This window comes from Phocoena phocoena, chromosome 1, assembly GCF_963924675.1.
Source record: "Phocoena phocoena chromosome 1, mPhoPho1.1, whole genome shotgun sequence".
In the NCBI taxonomy this organism is placed as follows: Eukaryota; Metazoa; Chordata; class Mammalia; order Artiodactyla; family Phocoenidae; genus Phocoena; species Phocoena phocoena.
The window spans coordinates 9,555,695-9,576,837 of record NC_089219.1 but is presented as its reverse complement, the minus strand read 5'-3'; the positions used below and the strand labels follow the sequence as shown (position 1 = coordinate 9,576,837).

The 21,143-nt window shown below is 40.2% G+C and overlaps 1 protein-coding gene across 2 annotated transcripts in view; it reads right to left on the bottom strand.

Annotated features, from left to right (window-relative positions):
* The window catches only part of VPS13D (vacuolar protein sorting 13 homolog D), a 239,477-nt gene that overhangs the window by 107,841 nt on the left and 110,493 nt on the right, over positions 1–21,143 (bottom strand). For both annotated transcript variants that reach the window (XM_065885784.1, XM_065885795.1), the window contains 6 exons: positions 17,523–17,646; positions 16,489–16,724; positions 12,273–12,381; positions 6,509–6,672; positions 4,279–4,387; positions 1,925–2,104 (listed from right to left, as the gene is read on the bottom strand). In XM_065885784.1, coding sequence (XP_065741856.1) covers positions 1,925–2,104; positions 4,279–4,387; positions 6,509–6,672; positions 12,273–12,381; positions 16,489–16,724; positions 17,523–17,646 — 922 coding nt within the window. The remainder of the gene's footprint in view (positions 1–1,924; positions 2,105–4,278; positions 4,388–6,508; positions 6,673–12,272; positions 12,382–16,488; positions 16,725–17,522; positions 17,647–21,143) is intronic.

Here is a 21,143-nt window from a genome sequence, read left to right as displayed (position 1 = left end):
TCAAATAAAACACTGTACTTACTAAGAGGGCTCAAACTTCCACTGTGAAACCCACTCCATACCAATTGTGTAAGTCAAAGTCACTATATGCTCAATAATCCTATGGAAGTTAATGGTTTCCAAAGCACTGCTAAGCTAAGACTTCTATAATAATGAAGCAAATTTGGTCTTGAGTCTCTATGACTAACACCAAGCTGCAGGCCTGGAGAGCTTCATACACTGGGAGTTAGGCATCTGTAGGTGATCTAGCATATTATAGCTCAAGTCAAAACACGCAAACCTCAGGATCAAGGCACTCACTTTTTGCCTTAAGAGAAGGGTGCTTTTTAAAGAGATATTGTGGATTATGGTGTACTATCTCAGAGAATTTGCTGTTACACAGCAACATCTTTTCTTTTTCCTTAACTCTAATTCCCCATGCCTGATAAATCCGTTATCTCCAGCACAGAACTCTCCCTGAGCTACAGACCCATACTTTCACTGACTTCCGGACACCTTCCTGTAGATACCATACACTTAATAAGTCCAAAACTTAACTCCTCATTTCCCCCCAGAAGTCTGCTCTGTGTACATCTCTTAGTGATGGAGATTATCATCCTCCTTGTTGCCCAAATCAAAATCCTGAAGGCCATTCTTGACTCCTTCCTCTCTCATCTGCACATTCGAGCAATCACTAAGTCTGACTGACTCTACCCCCTAACAAGCTTTCATTTCTATTCATTTCTCTCCAACCTTCTCCTCATGTCCACCTCCCTGCCATGTATTCTAGTTCGGGTCACCATAATCTCTCATCCAGATCCCTCCAAACTGGCCTTTCTCTGTCTCCAGTTTCACTCCAATTCTCCACACTGCAGCCAGAGTGAGCAAGTTAAAATAAATTTCTGATCGTGTCACTCCCTGACTCTTTGTTGCCATAGAAAAAACACAAAATCTTTAGCATGTATCAGGCTTTTCATGTTCTGGCCCCTGCTTCAGTCTCCTGCCTATTTCTTAGCATATTCTATGTGCCACTTGGATCACTCTCCTTTATCTCCAGGCCTTCAATGGAGATATTTAACTTCCCATATAGATATAATTTACTTATTTTGTTTATTGCTCATGGTTTATCTACTCCACTAGAATGTAAGCTCCAAGATGGCAGGGAACTTTGTTTGTTCACTAGTCTAGGTTCAGTACCTAGAACTGTGGTGGCTCTAACAGGGGCTCAGTAAATAACTGGTGAACGAATACTCTCATTCTTAAGGCACAGCCCCTCCACCTTTCCTTCTTGATTTGGCTAACTCCCTTCAGTTAACATTTAGATCTCAGCTTAAGTGCTACTTCTCTTAGAAAGCCCCTGCCAGTCTCCAAATCTGGGCATACAAATCCTTTCTAAATACTCCCCATAGCACCCTCCACTCCTACTTTCATAACACAACATGTTAATTATCTGATTAGAGACCTCATATATCTCCTTGTTGTCAATGTTATTAATATGTCAATTATTTAAATATATAATAAACATATATAACGACTGATAATAATATGTACTGTTCTTGGCATTACCTTCTTTAATTCTTACACTTTTTTTTACTCATTCTTTTTTATTATTATTGAAGTGTAGTTGATTTACAATGTTGTGTTAGTTTCAGGTGTACAGCACAGTGAGTCAGTGATACATACATATTTATCTTTTTTTTCAGATTCTTTTCCCTTATAAGTTATTATGAAATAATTCTTACACTTTTTAAAAATCATCTTGTATTTTACTTACACTCTGATTCTTATAACAACTTTGTGAGGCAGGTCTTATCCCCACTTTATAAGGACACGCCATCCTCACATCCAGCACAGATACTTCAATAAACATCTGCTGAATGACTGACCATGCAGGGGCGGGGGGAGCACAATGAGACTCAGGTCAGTTCTTACGATAAATCATTACCTGGAGCGCTCTAGTTGGTCCATCTGGGATGACCCTGATGGACAACATTCCAGAACCAGGCCTCATTTTTTGGTTAATAAATTGTTGTTCAGGTGGAACTGGCCCCAAAAGCTCCATGGATGTGTCCGGACCAAGAACAACTTCAGCTCCGTCAAACAAACCAGAAAGCCCTCCTTTGGCCTACAGGACAGAGTAAAGATGTGTAAGAAAAGGCAAAGGCACTGACTTTGACAATTTAATATGTCATTTCAAACAAGTTAGCAGATTTAAACTCTCTTCTGAAGGGTCATGGTCAACATATAGCAAAGCATTTACTGTTTTTTCAGCTTTATAGATGATAAAGAACAGGAGGATTACTTGGGCAAGATGGAAAGTTATGCTACGTGAATTTAGGGAATTCAAGGTAAGGTAATTCCATGAATATAGTATATTAGTTTAGTAGTAACTTCTAGTCATTAAGATAAGCTTAAAAAAAAAAAAGTACCAAAAACCCTATTTCTCTGAGTATTCTCACTAGGGTTTGCTTCAAAAGCTGAAACATTCTGAAAATTTTAAAAGTATCACTATCACTGAGCTTTCCAATAAAAAGCAAATTCTGGAGTTGAAAACCTCCCCAAACAGGCATATGGCTGGACAATCAAATATTCAAAATATGGTGCCTCTTCTAAAATGAAACAGGGAAATGTGAATGTCATCTGATAGCCAGTTATTCGGGCCTTTGGAGAAAAGTACCTTCTTGCTATATGCCCCAAGTAAAACGGACGTCTGCAGGATGATGCCTTTGCGAGAGTGAATACAGGGCTAGAGAAGATAATAGCTAAAGTGTCTAGATCCCCCTCTGTTAGTTTTTAAATAGTGAGTAATGAAAAGGAAAATTTGAGCTGGGTTTATAGGACAGACTTTAACATGGAGAAAGCTTTTATAACTGTTTTAAGTTTAGAAAGAAAGTGCATACACAACCTTATAAGGGTAGTGTCAGAAAATGTTTTAATGCCTTCAATTATTTTATTCAGAATGATAAGATTGTAACAAGTTTATTTCCCTAACCAAAACACATTCTGCTCTGCTGAATACTGCTATTATAGGGTCACTCAGAGAAATGATGAAATAGATTCAAGAAACAACAAACACCAGAAAGGGATTTTTTTTTTTTTTGGTTGGGTGGAGGGGGGCGGGCAGTGGGTTGGGCAGGATGCTCTAAGAGAATTGGAATTACATGGGCTTTAGAAACAAACCAGAAGTCAGGGTCAGACACGGAACCCAACAATTATAACAAGCCCTCTTTTGCCTCTAGAAGTCTGAATTGCATTGCTAATTGAAAATCACAAATCCATTCCAGATGTGTGCTTCATATAAGTAAGCAGCTTGTCTTTGATGAAAAAAGCTCAGGGCACTAGAGATAAAGAAAATAAATCTCACCAAACAGCAGTCAGAGGCTCCTTGCAGTTCTGCTCGCTCCCCCGGAGAACAAGCTCCCATTATGGAAGGACAGCCTGGTTTCCACCAGGGTCAAACACACTAAGAGCTCTCTAGATTCTGGGCCTGATGTTCTAGTGTTTACCTTTTGGGTAAAGTCCCAGGCTGAGGCAGAACTGCACACGCAGTCACACGTGCTGTTCTGTTCTATGCCCAAACCTCTGAGACACCTTCCTACTCACTCATCTCAGATCCATGGTCTCATTCCTGGCCTGAAGCCAGAAGGAGAGAAAATCCAAATTCCTGGTAACTTTCCAAACACACATTTGCTTATAAAGTACCTGGGAGTTTTTCATGGGGTGAACTGGCTGACTTGAAGGCAGGGGAAACTGAACAGCAACCTTCATTTCGACATTTGCTACAACAATGAAAGGTCTATTTGGGGACCACTGAGAATGCAGAAGTAAACAGAATCTGGGGCATGCAGAGCCCATGAAGATTACTCACCATCTCATAGAACACTTTATAAAAGATGGTTTTAACCTCACAGGTCTAAAACTAATCCATCTAACTTAGTGGCGGGCTTTTAGCTGACATTTTTCTTTCTTTCTTCCTTTTTAAAATTGCATAGGTAATTTATCTCATCAAAGAAAAGAAATCCAGATAAGCCAAGGAAAAAAATAAAAACCATCACTCAGAAGCAACCATTCCTAACACATTTCTTACACATCACCTTCAATAATATTTCCCATGTAAATATGCAGAGATGCACAAAGTTTCGTGGTTTTCCTGACTAAAATGAAATAATACATATTTGCATTGTAATTATTTTTTTCCCATTCAACAACATCTCATGTATATCCTAATTAAGACTTTGTTTAAAAAAAAAAAGGCTCAACCATTGCTTGCTGCAACCGGGGATGTCAAAAACTACTAACCTGGACAACCAACCCATGTAACCCACAGGTCAGTTTCCCTTCTCGGAAACTCCACGTCTGGGTTGTGCTTCGCCTACGATCAGGCTTTCTTAGCATCAGCGGCTCGTATCTAGAAGAAAGGAAAATGCAACAAGTCCTGTGAGTCAAATATTTCAGGCCTGCAGAGAGGATCAGGATCGCGGTTTTACTCTTCTTCCTTCCCATATCCTCTGCCCTTAAAATCTAACAGGCAGTTAGCCTGAATCCTATGGCAGCTAACAGGTATCTCTCAATGAGGAAGGAGGAATAAAACAAAATGGAAAGCAATGAGGACACAAATATGAACACTTTAAGGATTCACAATTTAATACATGTAATAGGGGTTCTTGCTTTCTCACAATGACAAGCTGTCATGTAGTACAAGAAAGGTTTTTTAAAATATTTTCAAAAATCCTTTTCTGTTTTATTTCCAAATACTTTTATTTTGTAATGGGTTTTAACTTGTAAGTCATCTAAAGTCATTTTGGAAGTAAACAAGGTATTAACTGAAAACACACTGATTTCATGGAGAAACTGAGGCACAGGCTAATAAAATAACTTATTCAAAGTTAAAGAGCTGATTTGAATCCAAGTAGTCAGTCATAAAAACACATTTTTTTTTCCTGGCTTTAAAAACATGTATTCTTGTTGTAAAGATAATGGAACATTTTTTTAAACAAACTAAAAAAAAAAAATCACTTATAAATCCGAATCTCCATCCCCAGCCCCCAGTACAATAATAGCCTTGGTCTTTTGTCTTCCACTCCAGATCCTGGTGTCTAGGTCCTGCTCTTTCCCAGCTGTGGTTTATGTTCCACTGCTACACAAGCAGTTTTCTAAGTCTGTAGATGGTGGAAGACTCAAGGAGGTTTTTTCTCTACAGCTTTATCAGCACTGATGAAATACTGGCAGGGAGAAGAGATGGGATGCTTCAACTCTTTCTATTTTGTAGCTCCAAAGAAAGAAAGTTTAGGGAAAGAGGGGTAATTCACATTTGGAAGATTAGAGGATAAAAGAAAGTCTATTTTCTTAGATGAACAAGGGTTGATAGTCATAAATGGTTTCTGCAGGTTCTCATGTTTGTGAAGAGCCTTGTGTATCCACTCACTCCTCCATGCCATCTCCTTATGCACAGTCTTTAAAAAGAGATGAAACTTGCCCACAGTGATCTAAAAGTTAAGGTCCCAAATGAATTCTCACAGTGATGGTTCTGACAAGCACCAAACAAAAGTAATTAAGATAGTAGAGGCAGCAGACAAATAGCAATAGAAAATGAGTTAGGCAGTGATCCAATAATTTCTTGTTGTTGATTTTAGTCCTTTGCTCATAAAGAAAATTAACTTTTTTTTTTTTTTTTTTTTTTGCGGTACACGGGCCTCTCACTGCTGTGGCCTCTCCCGTTGCGGAGCTCCAGATGCGCAGGCTCAAAGGCCATGGCTCACGGGTCCAGCCACTCCGCGGCATGTGGGATCTTCCCGGACCGGGGCACGAACCCGTGTCCCCTGCATCAGCAGGCGGACCCCCAACCACTGTGCCACCAGGGAAGCCCCATTTTTTTTTTTTTTACGTCTTTACTGGAGTATAATTTCTTTACAATGGTGTGCTAGTTTCTGCTTTATAACAAAGTGAATCAGTTATACTTATACATATGTTCCCATATCTCTTCCCTCTTGCGTCTCCCTCCCTCCCACCCTCCCTATCCCACCCTTCTAGGTGGTCACAAAGCACCGAGCTGATCTCCCTGTGCTATGCGGCTGCTTCCCACTAGCTATCTACCTTACGTTTGGTAGTGTATATATGTCCATGCCTCTCTCTCGCTTTGTCATAAAAACAATTTGGTTATTCTCTTAATAATTTGTTTCTGCTTTCAAGGGATTTAACAAAATTCTTAGATTTAAAAAAACAAACTGTTCACTTCTCGGGAGCAGGGGTAGGTAGACGTTTGGATGAAAAGACATTCATGTTTCATAACATATCCTTATAGTTTGATTTTTTTTTTTTTTTTTAACATCTCCATGGGCATTTCCATAATGACTTTAAAACATAAAACAGAAACCCAATACTCATGTTTGGAAATACAACAGGTTTCTGTCATTGAAGAAAAATACAAATTCTTACTTCATTTATAGACTCTCTGCTTTTTGGTGTAGATTTCTTCTGAGTCTGAATTTGAAAGCAGTGAACTTGAATCAAAAGTTGCCATGAAAGTTACCTGTTGTCAGTGACTGCAGCAAGACCAGCAATATCTAAGATGGCAGAGCCCTCGGTGGAGCGGGCGGCCAAGGGCTTGCTGGGGTTGTGAGGCACGGAAGAGCCCTCGTGGGCCAGCATGCCTGTGCCAGTCATCCTCCACAGCTGAGAACGCTTCCCTGGTTCCTGTTGGGCAGAGACAGCAAGAGCCATCATGCGCAGCCACGGCTTCATACAAGGGCTTCAAGAGCTTCACACAGGGCTGAATGAGTTCTCAAGTAGGGACTGTACTAAAAGACACTTTCTGATTATGTCAGTGCTTAATTCAAACTTGCACTGCTGTCAATCTCTAGCTGCACTTCGGATAAAATATGCTAAACTCTTGAACCAAACAACCAAAAATGACAATATAAATTTTTTAAATTTATTTTTTTCATACACTTAATACTTTCTGAGCAAACCAGTTAGTCGAGGTTCAATCTAATCTCCTCCACTAGCTACACTGCTATGTTAACTGCTATTCCAGATGGCAGCCCTCCAGTGCCCTTACCTAAAAGAGTGATCCAATTATATGAAGTATATATGATATTCTCAGTATTTGGTCTTTGGTTATCCTCATAACTGGCAGACAACCAGAATTTACCAGAGCTCTCCCCCATCCCACGTTCATAAGGTAAGCATACTACATTGATGGTTTCCAATTTCCAATTTACTGGGTTTACTATTAAGTGGATTGTATTCAAAAGTTATACTAGATTGATTGCTATTAATTCTAAATATATTTTCTCTAAGGAGTATTTTACAAGCAGTCCTTGAACTCCCAGGTCTATCCATGAAAGTCTGTATAATCCATTATATGTAAGAAGTAATAATAATAATAGTAATAACACCTCCTGAATATTTGCTATGTGTCAGCCACTGATCAGTGTGAGTTACACAAAGTAATTCATTTAATTCTCAAAACAAACCAATGAGGTATATACTATTACTGTTCTTACTTACAAATGAAGAAGGTTAAGTCCCAGTGAGATAAAGAAACTTCACCACGGTCACATTAACTAGTAGGTGGTAGAGTGAAGGTCTGAATCCCCAAAGTGTGAGTCCAGGGACGACGTGCTTATCCACGTTGCCATACTACCTTTCTAACACAATCCCTATAATTCCATTTCAGGAACACCTAACCATTGAGAATACTCTTTCTATGGGAACGTATACTCCAACTAGACCTGTCAGGATCACATTCTAGGTACCACAAACGCATCCACACGCTGCCCCGCGTTGGAAAGACAGCTTTTGCAACAAAGCTGTCAAAGCTGCATTAAAAGCTAACAAAGTAATATGAATGCTGGAGTCGAATGCCAGGATCTGAAATCCAGCTGCCTCATTTACTAGCTAAGTGACCTTGGATAAGCTACTAAATTTCTCAGAGCTCCTGTTTCCTGATCCTGTCAAAGGGGGAAATTAAGCTACCTCTGAGGGTTCTTGTGATAAGTGTCATAAATACAAGGCACTTTCAGCACATACTTGGCACAGGGTTAACGCCTCGATAAATGTTTGCTATGTTATCATGATCACATCCCTTTACACAGCACATTATGTACAGCATCCTAGTTGATCCCTCTCACAAACCTGGGAGATCAGTGGGAAAATGAGGCTCCGGTAGGAATGTGAAATACCAGATATCATCATCTTTAAGTGGCAAAGCCAGAACTCAAATCTAGAAGATATGATGCTCTTTCTTTTTTTTAATTTTTATTTTATGTTGGAGTATAGCTGATTAGCAGTGTTGTGTTAGTTTCAGGTGTACAGAGAATTGAGCAGACTTCCCTGTGCTACACAGCAGGTCCTCGTTGGTTATCTATTTTCTTTATTTATTATCTATTTTAGATATAGCAGTGTCATGATGCTTTTTCTACTGTGTGCTAATGCCTCTCGTACCTGTGAAAAGAGATGAAACAGCTGCACTTCTCCACCCGCAATCCCCACATGCTTACTTCTCTGTTCACAGTAAGAGAATACATCTATCTCTAGCACCAAAACCACACAGAAAAGCACCTCAATTTTCCTGGAGGTGTTCCAGATCGGGAATCAAAGCACAGACGCCCAGGTGAAACCAAGTTTTCATACATGGATTCCTCTACTGCCTGCCCGTATGTGCAGGCTCATCATCACTGGAAACTACCCAAACCTCCATTTAAAAACCCAAGAGCCACCATTCTCCTTCCAGTTCCCCTCCCCTGCCCCCTTTCCTCACAATTTAGTCCTAAAACCTTGAGGTGAGACTGAGGGAGGGAGAAGGCCATGGGGGCTGTGTGAGGGTAGGTGGGTATATTGTGGTGGCCCGGCCCAGAGTGGGATGTTGAAACCCAAGGTGGGTGCTGACCCATATCGAGGGGCTGGGGAGGCGAGCCTAGTGTGGGTTGTCAGAGACAGAGACAGGTGAGGAGTGAATTCCTGCAGGAGGTGGGGTTGGACGGGGAGCTGCCCAGCATGTGGAGATCAGGGCCCACGCCAGGTAACAGGGTGTGTCCACACTCGGGGCGGGGGCACAACTGTGATGAGAGAACATGGGTTGCATTCACGGGAACTGATCAAATTAATAAATACATTCTTAGTGCTGGACAAGTGAGTTACAAATATGAAAAGGGAAAAAATTACAATGAGCTTTGTGATGCTGGACTGGAATTAGAGCTATTAGTGTGAACTGCTGGTTCTTAATACACAGAGATAGAGAAATCTGTTGAATATAGAAATACACATATATGTATGCATATGCACGTATGTATATACGCAGATACAATATGTGCCGTGTGTGTGCATATATACGTCATGTATACATAAAATCGCTAGGTCTGTCCCTTGAGAGAGTCTGGGAACAGCGACACCACAACAGCAACAAGGGCACCTAGCGTACATATCTTAAGTTTCTAAATTCCATTCTCTGATAAAAGGAATCAGGGCTCCTCAAAGAAGTGGCAAATTCCGGGAATGCTGCAGGGAAAGTACAAAATGAGCCCAAAATAACTCGCTGTGTCAGAAAGTATGAAAGTGCTCAAGGCATGAGGGGGCATATGTCAAAAGGACACAGGAGGTTAAAGGCACTCCCACCGGCCAAATATGAGAACTGAGGATAAAAATAAACCCTGACAGTAATAGATAACACACTGAATAAAACAGGGAGCCATGGGGACATACATAAAGCTACAGACTGAACTGTGCTCCTGCAAAATCCTTATGCTGAAGACCTAACCCACAGCTGTGATGAAAATGGGGCCTTTGGGTAATAATTAGGCTTAGATGAGGTCATGAGGGTGGGGGTCTCCTGATGGGATCAGTGTCATTAAGACACCAAAGGGCTTGCTTTCTCCTCTCCCCTCACCCCTGACCCCACTCTTGCTCTGCCATCTGAGGACACGGTAAGAAGGCTGCAGTCCAAAACTAGAAGAAGGGCCCCCTCCGGGAACCGACTTGCCCGGCACCCTGATCTTGGACCTCCTAGCTTCCAGAACTGCGAGAAATAAATTCTCATTGTTTAGTCTATATTATTTTGTTCTGGAAGTCCAAGCTAATACACATGCATGCATGCATGCATACATACATACATAGAAAACTTGATGAGGAACAGGATATTTACAGAGTCTCAAAGCACCTCTCCACAAAATATTTACTAAATACAAGGGAAAAGAAAAACTTCCTTCACAGTGGAGAAGGCTGGCAGACATCACCTTAAGCAAGTGCTAACGTTAACGTCACCAGCAACAGGACAAATCCACTTTACAGAATTTCTACCAACTTTTCTGTAAATTTGAGATTCTTTCAAAACAGTAAAAAAAAAAAAAAATCCCAAAAAACAAACAAACAAAAACCTGAGAGGTCAACCTTCTACTCTTGGTTTCTAATTCAAGCACATAGGTCCATTTCCTAGTGCCAATTCAGAGAACATTGCCTAGTTTTAGATGTCAACGTAACTCACTCATCACCTTCCCTCCCATTTACCGGTTTTCATCCTCATCAAGTGAAATGACAACTGTGAAAGTGTGTAAATTATAAAATTTTACGTGAAGTATTTTTTGCTACTTAATTAAAAGAAGTCTGTTTCTGTCCACTTAGCATACACCAGCCCTTGGAAATCCCATGTATGTATATTTATTATTAGTGTTTTGCTGATCACACCCGGTGATCATACTCCACTGATAAATCATCTTTCTCTTGAGTTGGTTTCCATTCCCTCTAACATCCTCATTAACTTGAACATTTCTTTGAAGGTCATCTGCATCATTTCCAAGGGCTCTTCTATTTTTTTCCCAATTCCTTGATTTCTGTTAGACTCTTTTATTTTTAGATTATTGCCTTTTAAAATTTCCTTTTTCAAAATGTTCAATAAAGTCTAGAAAATTGTTTACTTTCAATTACTACATCTCATGGTCTCTTTACCCATCACCATTCCCAAATCTTATTTCTAAAATGTATCTAACACATAAACACAGTCTTATATAAAAGAATGTGATAACATTTTAAGCAAATTTGAATTATGTGACTTTCAGCTGGTATGACATAAAAACACATGTAGAAGTACTGGTTGATTGATAGATAGATGAAGAACCTTGAAAACATTAGGATAACTGAAAGAAACCCTTCATTAAAGACCACTCATATATTGACCAAAGTCCAGAACAGGGGCGTTTACAGTGACAGAGAGTAGATTAACGACTGCTTAGAGCTGGGAAGTAAGGAGAATGCGGGGGTGATAGCTAAAGGATACAGGGTTCTTTCTTGAGGTGATGAAAATGTTCTAAAATTGAGTGTGGTTAAAGTAGTACCTACTGTGGATATATTAAAACCCACTGAATTGTATATTTTAAATGGGTGATTTGTATGGTATATGAATTATATCTCAATAAAGCTGTTAAAAATATAAAAGTGAATTAGAAACACATGTATTAAAGTTTCATTTGATGTGCAAAATCTGAAATAATTTGAATCTATCCCCCATTAAAAATGCGGTAAGAGTTGTACAACCTCAAAGCCAAATGAGTCATAAACCACCTACATTACTGCCACACATGATAGCACTTTAGATGATTAAAGGGCATCCTCTGTCAGCATTAGGGCCACTTATGTTGGAAACACACAACCTCTGTCAGGGTTGTTTTTGGATTATATGATTTATATTATGCAAAATTTTCCAGAACACACCCCTCAGGTAAATGGTTTCAAATAATTATAGCTGCTGATCTTCCTCCTCTTAAAGTAATTTCTGCACCTCTGTGTTCTCAAACAACATTCATTTTGAAGTCTGAACTATTTATTACCAGTCTTTCTGTCAGTCACAATATTTCTGGTCAAACTTTACTCTTTCTCTCAATATCTAGGTCTATTAGCATAATCATTTCATAAACTAACTTGAAAAGAATGTTGGCATAAAAAGGGAAAAAACTGTCAGTGTGATAATTTTTCCACTGAGTTTAGGGAAGAGTAGATTAGGGGAGTGTTACAATAGAAAGTAATGAAAACGACAAATCACAAGTTTGAAAAAAAATAAATTCAAGAATTAAGTTCTTCGAAAAGGTATCAAAGATGAGAAGGGCTTGGAATTCCTAGAGCAGGCGTCGTGGGACAGTGGGGAGAACAACAACTGGAGCAGTCAAGACACCCAAGTTCCATCTGAGCACGGGCCTAGGTCTCTGCTTGCTCATCTGCAAAACGAGGGGGTGGACCAGGTGGCCCCTGTCCCTTCCAGGGCTAAAAATCTTTTCTTCTAAACTCCAAGTTCTAAGCTCTCTTACCTTCTTCTTTAAAATGACTCTCTGTGTCTTCGGTGAGACATCCAAGACGAGCTCTGCACAGGTAATGGCTCTGTTGGAAGCCACAGGCCGTCCTGTCCCCTCCTGTAAACTAGAATTGAAAAAACAGTAACAATCATAACACACACACACACACGTATACACGTGGACTCGCATGCGTATTCATGTACTCATAAGCAAACGGCTAAACCTCCACCATAAAGAAGATAATTCTTCTTTAATCATAGAAGAAAAAGCCTGACTCAAGCTGTAGAAAGATCAAGGTTGTGCTGTTTTCCTGCACAGTTCAAAGATTCATTTGTCAGAAGACATACTCTGACATTTCCCCTCTCCTGATAATTTCAGTGGCTTAAAATTCAGACATAAAAGGATGACTATATATCTTTAGAGACAAAAAACCAAAAACTAATCCAGACATTCCAAGGGTCCAAGAATTAGTTCTACTGTTTGCCAGGAAGATGATCAGAATTATTGCATCCCCATGTCTTAGCAAGAAATCAGAAGTCCCTTAAGGATGAAAAGAAAACAAAGGGTTCATAATCACCTTCCTCCAATTCCACCTGCTTGTGTTTCTCTATGGCTTAAGAATACTAAGCTTTATGGAATGTTGCAGCCTAACTACACTTTAGGGTACTTCAATGAGATTTTATTTAGATTATCCTCCTGTTTCCACTAATCTCTATCATCAAAAAATGGACTGAAAAATTCCGAGTTAAAAACCTGTTTTCATGATATCAAAAGCACAAGTGACCAAAAAAATTTTGACTTCAACAACATTAAAAAACTTTTATCCTTCCGAAAGACATTACCAAGAAAGTAAAAAGACAATCCACGGAATGGGAGAAGATATTTGCAAATCATATATCTGATATGGGATTTGTATCCGTATTATATAAGGAGCTTAAAAATTCAAAAAGGCAAAAAAATCTAATCTAAAAATGGGCCAAGGATTTGAATAGACATTTCCCCAAAGATATACAAATAGGGAATTCCTTGGCAGTCCAGTGGTTAGGAGCCACCGCTTTCAACGCCGTGGCTAGGGCGGCCCGGGTTCACTACCTGGTTGGGGAACTATGATCCCGCAAGCTGTGCGACATGGTCAAAAAACACACAAACAAACAAACAAAAAAGATACACAAATGGGAATAAGCACATGATAAGATCTTCAATATCATTAATTATTATGGAAATGCAAATCAAAACCGCAATGAGATAACATTACCTATTCAGTAGAATTACTACAATCAAAATAAGGTGGAGGGCTTCCCTGGTGGCGCAGTGGTTGAGGATCTGCCTGCCAATGCAGGGGACACGGGTTCGAGCCCTGGTCTGGGAAGATCCCACATGCCGCGGAGCAACTAGGCCCGTGAGCCACAACTACTGAGCCTGCGTGTCTGGAGCCTGTGCTCCGCAACAAGAGAGGCCTCGATAGTGAGAGGCCCGCACACCGCAATGAAGAGTGGCCCCCACCTGCCGCAGCTAGAGAAAGCCCTCGCACAGAAACAAAGACCCAACACAGTCAAAAATAAATAAATAAATTAATTAATTAAAAAAAAAAAAAAAGGTGGAAAACAGGGCTTTCCTGGTGGCACAGTGGTTAAGAACCCACCTGCCAATGCAGGGGACACGGGTTCGAGCCCTGGTCCAGGAAGATTCCACATGCCGCGGAGCAACTGAGCCTGTGCGTCACAACTGCTAAACCTGTGAGCCACAACTACTGAGCCCATGTGCCACAACTACTGAAGCCTGTGTGCCTAGAGCCCATGCTCCGCAGCAAGAGAAGCCACTGCAATGAGAAGCCCGTGCACCACAAGGAAGAGTAGCCCCCACTCACCGCAACTAGAGAATGCCCACACGTAGCAACGAATACCCAACACAGCCAAAAATAAATAAATAAAATAAATTTTAAAAAAACATTAAAAAAAAATTTTTTTTTAAGTGGAAAACAAAAAGCACTACTGAGAATGTAGAGAAACCGGAACCCTTACACATTACTGGTGGGACATAAAATGATTCAGCTCCTGTGGAAAATAGCATAGCAGTTCCTCAAAAAGGTAAACATAGGGGCTTCCCTGGTGGCACAGTGGTTGAGAGTCCACCTGCCGATGCAGCGGACACGGGTTCGTGCCCCGGTCCGGGAAGATCCCACATGCCGCGGAGCGGCTGGGCCCGTGAGCCATGGCCGCTGAGCCTGCGCCTCTGGAGCCTGTGCTCCGCAACGGGAGAGGCCACAACAGTGAGAGGCCCGTGTACCGCAAAAAAAAAAAAAAAAAAAGGTAAACATAAAATTACCGTAGAACCCAGCAATTCCACTCCTAGGTATATACGCGAAAGAATTAAAAACAAGTACTTAAACAAGTACATGTATGGGCATGCTGATAGCACTGTTCACAACAGCCAAAAGGTAGAGACAACGCAATGTCCATCAAAGGAAGAACGGATAAAATGTGGTACAGACACACAATGGAATATTACTCAGCCATAACAGGAATGAAACAGTGATACATGCTACAGTGTGGATGAACCTTGAAAACATCATGCTAAGTGAAAGAAGCCAGACACAAAAGGTCACATATTTTATGATAATTTATGTGAAATATCTGAAATAGGTAAATCCTGAGAGACAGAAAGCAGATTGGTGGTTTCCAGGGGCTGAGAGAAGAGGTTTAATGGGGGAGTCACTACTTAATGGGTTTGGGGTGATGAAAACATTTTGGAACTAGACAGAGGTGGTGGCTGTACAATATCACGAATATACTAAATGCCATTGAACTGATCACTTTAAAATGGTTAATTTTATGGTATATGAACTTCACCTCAATTTAAAACAAAACAAAACAAAACTAGTCTCCTTCCTCATCGTCAGTTCTCACCAAATATGCGAAGAAATAGGATCTACTGCACTTCAAAATAGGGGTCAACCCCTTAGCACACTAAGATTCCCAGGAACTTCTCTTTTTCTCTATCCATATCTGTTCAACCCATTAAACTCGTAATTCTCCATTAGGATTCTTCAGTTAAACAGCTTAGTAACTACTGAATTTAACATAAGAAAGTAAAGAGAAAAACATGAATAGCAACCAGATTAAGGACTGGTTTTTCAGGCACTAAAACCTTAAGCATGTCATACTACTGAGTGCCATAATCTTTAAAAAGAAAGAAACACACATGATTGACTTAATTAAAACAAGATAAGCATCTCAGCACCATCATTATCAAAAGAGAACTGTAATAAACAAGGAAAAGAAGGGCTATTCTAAGCAAAGATGCCTATTCAATTCATTTTTAGTGAAATCTGGAGTCTAGGTAGCTGAGAGAGACACTGCACAGACTCAGAGATGATTTTGTGGGCGTCAGGCACATACAAAAATATTTCATGAGCAAAATTATTCAGAACATTTTGCACAGAAATATGACTTTAAATGCCCTGTTCACCAGGTGACTTATATTTGGAATGCTAAAGATTAGGCTATCTTCCCAGTTTCTTCAACTTTAAAATTGGCCCTGTAACCAGCACAGAAACAAACTATATTTATGTGTTGGTGGAATGACTACTTTTGAAAGCCTAACATTTTGAATCTCTACGTACCTATCTCTGTACCAATCTAACAGAATTAGAATAAGCTCACTATTCCTCACCTGTCTTTTCTTTCTAAATACAACTAACTAGTCAGACAACAGTGAAGATTATAATTCTAAGACAACTGGAATTACTGTCAAGTTAAACTCCTCTGCTTGCCTTTAGGTGACTATTAAAAAGACCTTTAAGTGTCTGCTTCATCAGAATTCTCAATGGAAGAGGAGAGTCAGAATGGTGACTTGAATGATTATGGATGAAGATTAGTCAGTTTCAAATGAGGAAAGAGGTAAAACAAAAAATGGCTAGAAGTTTAAAGCAAGAGAAATTTAAAACATTATAATAACAATGCCTTAAGGGAGTTGTTAGATACTAGAATGGATTATTGGGGATAGATTATTAAAAAGAGAAGAGTCTTGCCTTTTTGGATAAGTTTTACTCTAGCCAGAAGACAAGGGTTTAGACTAAAGACCTCTCAAGATAGAGCCTGAGCCTAGGATTTGGTAAAGAATGGAAGGAATCTTCGTTCATCCCTTAGCCTCCTGAGAACTGCTTAAAATTTAAAACCGGTTAATAATTAGAGTTTTCTGCTTTACGAACAGTAATTTAACTCAGAATTACCCAGAGAACGTATATGTAGCAGCAATGTAAATGAAATTTTCATAATAAAGCTGTCGGTTATCCTGGAAATCATTCATGTTGCAGTTGATCTCAGAGGAACCTGCCCCTTTAACAGTCAGAGTGATAAAAGGTGGCAGGGTGGGTTCGTCCCAGGCATAATCCAAGGAAGTCATGGGCTTCACTTCAGTTCGGAGCCTGGGTTCAGCAACGCCATGCTGAGTGAAGACAACCGGGACCTACAGTAAGGGCGGAGAGGATAAAGAGGACTTTCAGTCAGAGCGGTGGTATTGGAAAGTTATCAGTGCCTCCTAGGTTTAAGTCCCAGATCCTTCCCAAATGAACCCTACACAGCATATAACCACAAGGGAGGCTCATCATGTGGCCTCTTCAAATGCCTCTCTAATCATCTTCAAAATTGCAAAAAGCCCACCAATTAGACATGGGCCACAGCCTGTTGGGTAAAGGGTTTTGAGAAGCTCTGCCACGCCAAATACCTAGAGGAAGCTTCTCTGTCCTTTCAATGGCATCTAGTCTACCCTCAACCCCCTGGGATACACTTTGAACAAAAATTTTGGAATTCAGCTATGGAAAGTCACATATTTTAAGATGTAAGGCATAATTTAAAATAGAATCTAATGATTTCCATCTTGGCTTTACTTGGAAGATTCATAAAAGAGCTCACTGTAACTAAGCAACAGGAAGAATGCCCGCCCATTCTACCGGGCATTTGTCAATCTGATTCTGATTCCTCTCTCTCTGTTTATATGGAAATGTCTACAGAGGGCACCGTGCCAACCAAACTATCTAGTCAAAATAAATTCTGGGGACTGAGAAGTCCCTTCTGGACAAGGCTGCCCAGCAATCAAAATAACCAGCAGAAACCACCTCCCAATGGTAAGATTTCTAAGATCCTGTATGGCTTCTTTTGAACCCAAGTTTAAAATGTACTTCATTCACCATTATCTTAAGGGCAGTATATATTCCACTTTCCCGCATATGAAACAGCCAAACTGGCTCTCAACTCCCCTTGATACCTTAGAAAAGTTGTCAATTCGGAAAGGAGGGGGTAACTGATCTGTATCACTAAAGGAGATCCTATAGGTAGCTCCTCGAAGAGTAATTTCCACACGCAGGAAGAAGCATTTTCCCAGAGTGTCTCTGCAGCAAAAGGAAACAAAAGAGGCTGCATAAAATGGAGGGAACAAGCTCCAGTTCACAATCTCCTCATACTTCTCATGATCACCACTGTGCGCTCTCTGATCACATTAGAAAAAGTAGAAATTGACAGTATAATCACACAGTAAAAAAGAATTCATTCAAGCAACTTTGAACAGCACGCCATAACTGTATGAGATCTACAAATTTTACTTAGGGTTTGTTTTGGGTCCTAGCGTCAGTGCAGCAAATGAGTAAATATTGGTTGAACTACATAAAATTGTTAGTATTAGACTACTTTTGACCTAGAAAAGAGGAATTTCACATGGTTCAAACTAATATATTGATGTTATTGATAAACAGGGTTTGCACTGTAGGATGAGGGAAGGTGAGGAAGAATCCTGTGGATTGGAGGTATCAGTATGTGATCATAATTTACGTGGGTGGTGTGTGTGTGTGTGTGTGTGTGTGTGTGTGTGTGTGTACTTAAATACAGATAAACCACTGGAGAGAATGGAAAGAAAGCTCTTCCTTAGGGAAGAATATCAGTTAATAAATGTAGAAGAAATGAGAGAACCAGAAAATCACCATTTTGCAACCACCAATGTAATAACTGATTCAGGTAAGAACCATCAAACCACTGAGTGAAAGGTTTTGGGGAAACAGAACATACACACAGTCTCAAGTTATCCCCCCAATGGACTAGTCCTGTTTACAAAGAAGAAAAGGTAACTTCACAATACAGAGACCTGGTGGACACCAGCTAAACCAAATGATGATCGAATTTAGCAACATCAATAATAGGACCAACAGACGTCACAGGCCTCCGGATGTGATGCAGTGGGAAACACGTACCACCGCAGAAGTAGTACTCTTACCAAAAATGGATGGCCCAAATTTTTCTTTTTTGGCCCAAATTTATATATAAAAAACCATCATGGATTCCCTGGTGGCACAGTTGTTGAGAGTCCGCCTGCCGATGCAGGGGACACGGGTTTGTGCCCCGGTCTGGGAAGATCCCACATGCCGAGGAGCGGCTAGGCCCGTGAGCCATGGCCACTGAGCCTGCGCATCCGGAGCCTGTGCTCCGCAACAGGAGAGGCCACAATGAGAGGCCCGCGTACCGCAAAAAAAAAAAAAAAAAAAAAAAAAAACCATCAGAAAAATCCAGAAAATAAAACATTCTACCAGACACCGGCTTGGACTCCAAAAATGTCAACGTCAATAAAGACAAAAAGGGAAAAGTGAGACTATGACTATTCTAGATTAAAGGAGATGAGATATACCAGCCAAATAAAATGCATGATCCTTCACTGGGTCCTAGATCTGGGGAGGAAGGTTGCTATGAAGGACATTTTAGAGAACTATTTATTTAAAAACATAATCAATATTAAATTTCTTCAGTGTGTAATGACAGGTAATAAAGTTTTTATGGCTGAAGTATCATGATGACTTCACATTACTTTCAAATGGTTTGGGAAAAAAAAATGTATGTGTGCACGTGTGGAGAGAGAACAAGAACAGACCAAATGTTGAAATGTAGGAAATCTAGGTAAAAGAGGGGTGCCTCTGTACTACTCTTATAAGTTTTCTGTGGGTTTAAACTGTTTCAAAATGAAAATGTGAGGAAAGTAAAGGAAGGAAACAGCTGGCTCAGGTCCCTGCTCAGTAGTTTAGGGTCACACACTGAAACTATTTCAAAAGGATTAACAAAGGTACACAAGCCATCCTTCTGCCACCCTCCACCCCTTTTACTTCCTTTTCTTCTTTTTTGAAGTAACGATGAGTAACTTTTTTGTTTAATTCTGAATTGGCTTCACACCACACAACAGATCTGGGCTGCCTCCACCAAGGCAGTATATAAACCAATGGTGGTTTCATCTGCAGAATTCCTCACCTTCCCCTGCCCGCCCCCACCACAAAATCTTGTGGGGCAGGGGTCCCCAACCCCTGGTCCTCGGTGGACGGGGCCACACGGCAGGAGGTGAGCGGTGGGCAAGCGAGCGAAGCTTCATCTGCCGCTCCCCATCACTTGCATTACCACCTGAACCATCCCCCCACCCCACCATCCGTGGAAAAACTGTCTTTGACGAAACTGGTCCCTGGTGCCAGAAAGGTTGGGGACCGCTGTTGTGGGGAACATATGATACTACCAGATAGGAGTTCTGGTTGAAGTAGGGATGAGGGCATTGGAGCCCTGCCCACTTTGCTCCCTTGACCTGTAAAGTCACCTCCTTAGACCCCAATGGCCCCTAGGAACATAGCTGGAAAACCACTATGCCAGAAGCAATTAACTCTAATAAGGGGGGGCCAGGGCAGAGGATAATTAAGAAAGGCACATCATCAACAAAAACAGAAACAAAGAAAAACCTCAGATAACGCATTTTTTTAGTCAAATATAAATACTATTTTGGATCATCTATTATTAAATTAGCCTTTTTTCTGTTCCCTTACAATAGTGTTCTCCATAGAGACCTAACCATAAGGTATAAATGATTAAATACTGCTTCTAAATGTGTTGAAATGGCACTGATTTCAGTGTCTTTAGCTTCAAAAAGCATTTGATGAAAAAAATTAAAGAGGACAGAAATAAATAGAAAGTCGTCCCATGTTCATGGATTAGAAGACTTAGTATTGTCAAGATGTCAACGCTACCCAAAGTGGATCTACAGATCTAACACAACCCCCATCAAAATTCCAAGTGTTTTTTTTTCCCCCCAGAAATAGTAAAATTCAGATGGAATCTCAAGGGACTCCAAATAGCCAAAATAGTCTTGAAAAAGAACAAAGATGGAAGTCTCACACTTCCTAACTTCAAAACTTATTACAAAACTACTGTAATTTAAAAAAATGTGTGATATTGGCAAAAAGATAGAATATGAATGAATAGAATAGAGAGCCCAGAAATAAACCCTCACATATAGGGTCAACCAAGTTTTGACCAGGGTGTCAACACCATACCATGGGGAAAGGAAAGTCTTTGCAACAAATGGTGTTGGGAAAACTGGATATCCACAAACAGAAGAATGAAGTTGGACCCTCACCTTACACTAAATAGAAACATTAACTCAAAATGGATCAAAGACCTACATGTAAGAGCTAAAACTATAAAATTCTCAGAAGAAAACAGCGGGGAAAGCTTCATAACACTGGATTTGGCAATGATTTCTTGGATACGACACCAAAAGCACAGGCAACAAAAGTTAAAATAGGTAAGTTGGACTACATCGAAATTAAAAACTGTAAATCACAGAACACAATCAACAGAGTGAAAAGGCAACGTATGGAATGGGAGAAAATATATGCAAATTATGTATCTCATAAGGGGTTAGTATTCAGAATATATAAAGGACTCCTACAACTCAACAGCAACAAAAATAATTCGAAAATGGACAAAGGAGTTGAATAGACATGTCTCCCAAAAAGATGTACAAACGTCCAAAGAGCACATGAAAAGAAGTTCAACATCACTAATAATTAGGGAAATGAGAATCAAAACC